The sequence below is a fragment of the Helianthus annuus genome, chromosome 1 (genome assembly GCF_002127325.2).
Source record: "Helianthus annuus cultivar XRQ/B chromosome 1, HanXRQr2.0-SUNRISE, whole genome shotgun sequence".
Lineage (NCBI taxonomy): Eukaryota > Viridiplantae > Streptophyta > Magnoliopsida > Asterales > Asteraceae > Helianthus > Helianthus annuus.
Window position 1 is genome coordinate 123,507,096 of NC_035433.2, and position 7,781 is coordinate 123,514,876.

Here is a 7,781-nt window from a genome sequence, read left to right on the forward strand (position 1 = left end):
TACAAGGCTTAAATGTGTAATTTCTTTTCTGTTTGGTGAACTTATGTACTTTGGTGATGGAATAATTTATTTGTTGGTCCTAGATGAAATAAAATGGATTTTGTTGGCCTTTCAAAAAAATAAAAATAAATAATAATGTGGGCCTATGGGAACCAAGGACTTTCTCAAACATCCCTAAATATAGAAACAATTGTGTAGTATTCACCTATTTCAAATTTCAAATGTTTTTAAATTAGTTTCTAAATATATTAAGCTTTCTATAATTCAGAGCATCAATTTGATTCTAATTGATTTGTAATAATTTATATAATGTGTTCCATAAATACCAGTTCTCTATAAATACACACTCTTTTCATAGCTACTCCATCATCAACCTTCAGTTAATCTCCATTAGGACGTTCTTCTACGTTTGTAAGTTGTCAATCAGTATTTTTTTATATTTTTTTTACATATTTAATGTTTGCCATTGATGATATCACTTTGTTTTTTGTAATAATGCTTTTGCACGATTGAAGTGTTGTTGATTTAAGTATAAAGGTGTCGTATGTGTGTTCTTTGTAGTTCTGTGTGGTGCTGAAAAAATGCAGAAAAGGTTGAAACAAGTATCTTCATCTTCTCCCGGACTTCCAAATCATGGCGTCAATAATGAATGTACGCATATTACTTTTTTGGTTTGTACATATATTATTTTATCAAACATTCGAAAGTTTATAAATTAAAATTATGCTGATAATGTTACAGGTTTAAGTACTCCGTTATCTAACATTACAAATGGTAATTTAACTTTGTCCTTAATTTTAATTTTATTTTTATGTTTTAAACTGCTTGCAAGTTATTGTATTTTTTATTTGTTATTATTATTTTTTTATTTTTTTATGTTTTGATGTATTGTAGTTGACGAGGCCAGACGTAGACGAAAGTTAAGAAAAATATATCTTGATAATAAGAAATCAAGATCTACTTCAACACCAACGAATACACAATTGAACATACCGGCTTCGTTTTCGTTACAAGTTTCTACTTTAGCTGAGTCAAGTATGTGTGGTGGTGAACAAATGCGTAAAGGTTGAAACAAGTTACTTCATCTTCACCCGGTATGCCAAATCATGGCGTCAATAATGAATGTACGCGTGTTACTTTTTTGGTTTTACATGTATTATTTTATAAAACATTCGAAAGTTTATAAATTGATTTTTTTTCCGATAATGTTTCAGGTTTAAGAACTCCGTTATCTAACATCACGAATGGTAATTCAACTTTGTCCTTAAATTTAAATTTATTTTTTGTTTTTTAAACTGCTTGCAAGTTATTGTATTATTTCTTTTGTTACTTATCATTTTTTTACTTTTTTATGTTTTGATGCATTGTAGTTGACGAGGCCAGGCGTAGACGAAAGTTAAGAAAACTATATCTTGATAATAAGAAATCAAAATCTACTTCAACACCATCGAATACACAAATGAACATACCGGCTTTATCTTCCTTACAAGTTTCAAATGATTATCTTAGAGGTAAATTGTCTATTATTTGTTATGATATTAGTTGTATATACATGTTTTATGTATTTAATTATATTTTAAGTTCAGTTGAAACAATTTCTATTAAAAAACCTAATTTTCTGATTATCATGTGATCTTTTAATATTTTATGTTAGTTATATAATATTTAATTGCTTTATGTAATTTAACATTCAGTTGTCGAGGCTAAACACAGGCGTAAGTTAAGAAAACTATACCTTGATGGTAAGAGATCAACACTCAAAAACCGTTTCCTTCCAAAGGGGAAGCATCATCTTCATCAGGAAGACGAATCATTTTTACCGACAAAGAGAATTTACCACCGAATTCATCAATCACAATGTTTTGTACACATTCCTCAACTGTTATACTGATAAGTAATTCTACATTTATATTAAATGTTTTTACTAATTGTACATTATTCTTACATGTTCACCAAGAAAATGTCCGGTCCTATTTGATATTTATTTTACTATAAGGTTTTTTATTTTGAATTAGGTAATGACTTCAATTCATCCGGTAACTTAACATCTTCCATGATAACACGCTCAACTTTGAAGAACGGAAATGTACCGCAAGACTCTTATACAACACCCCAGCGTACACCGTTTGCAAACAAAGAAAACGTAACACCAGGTTCATGTATCACAAAAAATACTGTTACTATTTGCAGATGTTTCATAGTTTCTTTTTTTTACTTAAAAATAAAATAACAAACCATTGTTTTTAATACTTATTTGTACTATGATATTTGTGATTTTTGGATTAGGAACTATTTTGAATTTTGCTGGGAAAGCAACGTCTTCATCCAGAGCCTTTCTAATTTGAATAGGAAGACAAACGTATTGCAAGAGTCTTCTAAGTCAACACAACGTACCCAGATTGCAAACAAAGAAAACATAACACCAGCTTCGTGTATCACAACTATACGTTCACAATTTCCTAATGTCTCACAGTTTACTAATGCTATGTCTTCTTTGAATCGTATCTCTCCTAGCACGCTTTTTATATAAATAAAATTTTAATTGTAATGTTCATATACTTATTTTCAAATCCTGTTTTCAATGTTGTATAGATAATATTGCAAGCTCATCAACTTTACCATTGAATGATTGCTATTCTATTTCTCCAAGGATTGTCAACAAACGCAATGCATCTTCTTTGATCACAGAAGTGTCTTCATTAAAAAAGATGTCTTCTGGAAAACGTAGACTTATTCATAAACCAATCGAAATAGAACCCATACCAATGGCTGATCTTGACTCTGAAGATGTAAATCATGTTCACGAATGTGTTATAGACATTACCAAAGGCACATCTATAGGTAACTTATTAATATTACTCATTGTAGTTTTATATTTTATTTTAACTACTTAAGTGTTGACTTAGTGTTTAACTGATCAGATTACCTTGACCATGGTGATCAATCTCTCACTTGTGGAATATGTTATGGAAAGTTATGGCCAACCGAAGGTGGAAAGGGTCGGATTACACTTGAACAGCAAACATATGGTTTATGTTGTGGTTATGGTAAAGTTGACCTACTTGATTATAAAGATTCTGATCCAGCTTATCAGATGCTTTTTCTATGTTCAGATTCAGAAAGCAAATTTTTCATGAAGAACATAAGACGTTACAATTCTATGTTTTCCTTTACATCCATGGGAGGAAAAGTAGATACTAAAATAAACAAAGGTAATGCTCCATTTGTTTATAGAATCAGCGGTCAGAATGCACATAGTCTGGGTAGCCTTCTTCCTAAACCCGGAAACAAACCAAAATTTTCACAGCTTTATATCTACGATACCGAGAATGAACTTTCGAATAGAACAACGTTATTTGGGTATGAATTCTTTTTTATTACATATATTAATATTACATTACTTCATAATGTAGTTTTTTTATATTTCAGTCTATCAAATTGTTATTTAAAAAAAATTAATTTTCGACCAGGGGTTCGACAACTCAGTCATCGTCAAAAGAAAGGGCACTTGACGTTAAATTTATAAAGTATCTTACCGACATGTTAGATTCTCATAATATGTTGGTAAAAACTTATAGGATAGTACGAAACCATATTCATGAGAATCCTAAGGTTTCTCTTAAGCTTCGGTTAATTTCACAGAGAGATCGGGATGGTAGGACTTACAACTTACCTACGTCTTCTGAAATTGTTGCTTTAATTGTCGGCGATATGGATAAGACGATAGATCATCGTGATATTATTGTTGAAGAGCAGTCAGGAGTTCTTAAACGTATTAGCAAGCTACATCCTTCCTACCTTGCTCTACAGTATCCAATTCTTTTTCCGTATGGTGACGATGGCTATAGGATTAACATTCCGCATAGGGATTTTGGTCCTAACACAAAGAAGACACGGCCAAATTGTACAATGAGAGAATTTTTTGCTTATAGGATTCAGGATAGGGACAACAAGTTCTCTTTAATCCTTAATGCCAGGAGGTTGTTTTAGCAGTTTTTAGTCGACGCATACACAATGATCGAAAGTGAGCGGCTAAACTACATACAGTTTCAGCAAACAAAATTAAGATGTGAATCGTTTAACAGTCTTAAAAAAGTTCAAGAAGGTGGCCAGAGTGATTTGTCTCATACAGGAAAACCTGTTATATTACCGTCATCGTTTACCGGTGGATCTCGCTATATGATGCAAAACTACCTGGATGCTATGGCTTTATGTAGGACGTATGGGTATCCCGATTTCTTTATAACAATTACATGTAATCCAAAATGGCCCGAAATGGTAAGGTTTATTGGTGACTCATCAATTAAGCCAGAAGACAGACCTGACATTCTTTGTCGATTGTTTAAGATGAAACTTGATGCATTAATAAAAGACATGAAGGAAAAAAAGATTTTTGGTGATATTAATGCAGATATGTGATTAGTATTTATTTACACCCAATTTCACTTTATACATCTGCTAAAGTCATACATACATTTTTTGTTAGTACTTTGTGCTAATCATTTTTTTTTCTGTAGTTGTTTATACTGTCGAGTTTCAAAAATGTGGTTTGCCACATGCGCATATATGCTTATTTATAAAAGCTGATCATAAGCTTCCTACTGTTGAACACATCGATCCCTTTATCTCAGTTGAGATTCCTGATAAGAATGAAGATCCTGAATTGTATTCTCTTGTGAGTGACTTTATGATTCATGGTCCTTGTGGACACGCTAATTTGAAATGTCCATGCATGGTAGGCAACCGTTGTTCTAAAAATTTTCCAAAGAGGTTTATGGAAGCTACTTCCATTGATTCAGATGGATTTTCCGTTTATAGAAGAAGAGATTCGGGTCGCACAGTTGTGAAGAAAGGTGTTACATTGGACAACAGGAGCGTCGTTCCATACAACAAAAAGATTCTTAAAAGATATCAGGCGCACATCAATGTCGAGTGGTGCAATCAGGCTGGTTCAATTAAGTATTTGTTTAAATACATTAATAAAGGACCAGACAGAGCGACTGTTGCTGTTGTTGATTCAGATAAAGGAACTGAAGAGGAGATCCCCAAAGATGAAATTAAAGAATCTTATGATGCTAGATATGTTTCCGCATACGAAGCAAGCTGGAGAATATTTGCCAATGAGGTTCATTATAGGTATCCGTCTGTTATGAGATTACCTTTTCATCTTCCAGACCAACAAAATGTTGTATTCAGTGGTGAAGATGATATCGAAGATGTCCTAAACAAACCTCAAGTAAATTCCTCAATTTTTCTAGGATGGATGAACATGAACAACAACGATTCTGAACCTGAAGCAAGGGAACTTACTTATGTTGAGTTTCCAGGAAAATATGTCTGGAAGTTAAAGAATCGGTGTTGGCAGCCGCGTAAAACTCATGTTTCGGTTGGGAGAATTTATTCTGTGTCTCCTTCTCTTGGTGAGGCTTATTTCCTAAGAATTCTTCTAACTAAGGTTAGAGGACCATGATCCTTTGAAGAAATCCGAACCTATGATGGTGTTGTGTATCCTACCTTTAGAGATGCGTGTTATGCACGTGGGCTGTTAGACGATGACAATGAATATATTGAGTGTATTAAAGAAGCCAGTTTCACAGGAAATGGTAATTATCTGCGTTGTTTATTTGGTACACTACTATTGTCTAATACACTATCAAGACCTGAAGTTGTTTGGGATAAGATGTGGGAGTTTTTATCCGAAGACATTTTATACAATATGCGGAAGGATACTGACATTAGAGGTACTTTTTAATCTGCTGATATTTTTTGTGACATAAAATCTATTTCATCGTTAATTATTTATTGTTATATCAACAAAGTTTTACGTTATATTAAATATACTTTATTTTGTTTGTAGGATTGGTTGTTTCAGACGAACGTATAAAGAATATAACGTTGTCTAAAATTGAAAAATATCTTCTTTGTAATGGTTCAAGTTTGCGCAGATTCTCACCAATGCCTGTTCCTGACGATGAGTCTGTAATACCCGAGAGCAACCGTCTAATAAACGAGGAGCTTTCTTGGGACACTGATCAACTTAGTGCTGAGTTCAATAATCTTCACAGCTCTTTAAATGATGATCAAAGAGCAGTGTTTAACGAGATTATGGATGTTGTTCGAAGTGGGAATGGTGGTGTTTTTTTTGTGTACGGTTACGGTGGTACAGGTAAGACCTTTCTGTGGAAAACATTAGCTACTTGCATTAGATGCAATGGACAGATTGTTATTAATGTTGCTTCAAGTGGTATTACATCATTGTTGTTGTCACGAGGTCGTACGGCTCATTCACGATTTCATATTCCAATTAATCTTAATGAAGATTCGGTTTGCCACATTAAACCTAATACTGAAATCGCTAATCTTCTAAACGAAGCCAAGTTGATTATTTGGGATGAAGCGCCAATGGTACACAAACATGCTTTCGAGGCTCTTGACCGTACATTGAAGGATGTTTTGAGTGTTCGTGATTCACGAAATTCTGAAATTCCATTTGGTGGAAAGGCTATTGTCTTTGGTGGTGACTTTAGACACATCCTACCGGTTGTTCAAAATGGAAGCAGGCAAGACATCGTACACGCCTCTTTATGTTCATTTTACATTTGGTCGAGTTGCAAGGTCTTAAAATTGACAAGGAACATGCGTTTATCTGTTGGAGAAAGTAGCTCAAACATACAGGAGATACACGAGTTTGCTAAATGGCTTCTTGAAGTTGGCGAAGGCAATGTTGGTGATGGTAACGATGGCGAGGCAACTATAGAAATACCAAACGATCTTTTAATAACTGATTCAACTGATCCAATTCAAAGTTTAATCGACTTTGTATATCCTTCAGTTCTTGACCATTTTAAATATCGAGACTACTTTTCTGAGAGAGCCCTACTTGGGCCTAAGAATGAAGTTGTTCATGGTATCAATGATCGTTTGCTTGCATTGTTTCCCGGTAAAGAAGTAGAGTATCTTAGCTCGGATAGTATATGCCCGACTGAGGAAATAAATGATCCATTACACCAAGATTTATATAATCCTGAGGTTTTAAACAGTGTGAAGGTTTCAGGATTACCAAATCATAGATTGGTATTAAAGTTGGGTGTTCCAGTGATGCTTTTGAGGAATATTGATCAGCAAAACGGTTTATGTAATGGTACGCGTCTTCAAATTACACGTCTTGGTAAACGTGTTATCGAGGCTGAGATATTATTGGGAGGTAATGTTGGTTTAAGAACTTACATTCCAAGAATTAACATGATACCGTCTGACAAGAAAATACCCTTCAAGTTTCAACGGAGGCAGTTTCCAATAACCGTATGCTTTGCGATGACTATTAACAAAAGTCAAGGACAATCTCTATCAAGAGTCGGTCTTTACTTGAGAGACCCTGTATTTTCACATGGCCAATTGTATGTAGCGTTGTCGAGAGTGAAGACTAAAGATGGCGTCAAGCTTTTAATATCTGACAAGGATGGGAGGCTGACAAATAAAACGACGAACGTAGTTTACAAAGTGATCTTTGGGAATTTGTAGGTTAACATTTTGAATTATTTTAGAACTTCAAAGTATTTTTTTTTATATTATTAATCAATCTTCATTATTCATCATTCAATGTTCATTTCTTAATATATGTATATTTATTTTTGTTACATAAAAAGATTTCCAACCCGTGAGTATTCACGGGTGATAACCTAGTTTTATACATATTAAAAGGAAGTATGGATGAACAGTAAGTTTAAAGAGTTTTTTCAATATTTTTAAGGATTTATTATTTTATTGTTTTGCTACTCTAA

General features: G+C 33.4%; 1 protein-coding gene across 1 annotated transcript; it reads left to right on the forward strand.

Moving 5' to 3' along the window:
* The first annotated feature begins 581 nt into the window (after positions 1–581).
* Positions 582–7,521, forward strand: LOC110901378. The gene is made up of 13 exons (XM_022148209.1): positions 582–651; positions 742–774; positions 895–1,035; positions 1,215–1,247; positions 1,371–1,511; positions 2,016–2,153; positions 2,593–2,841; positions 2,922–3,360; positions 3,471–3,980; positions 4,086–4,396; positions 4,518–5,420; positions 5,481–5,741; positions 5,858–7,521. The coding sequence occupies exons 1-13, from the start codon at positions 582–584 to the stop codon at positions 7,519–7,521; spliced, it is 4,893 nt and encodes a 1,630-aa protein (XP_022003901.1).
* The last annotated feature ends 260 nt before the right edge of the window (positions 7,522–7,781 follow it).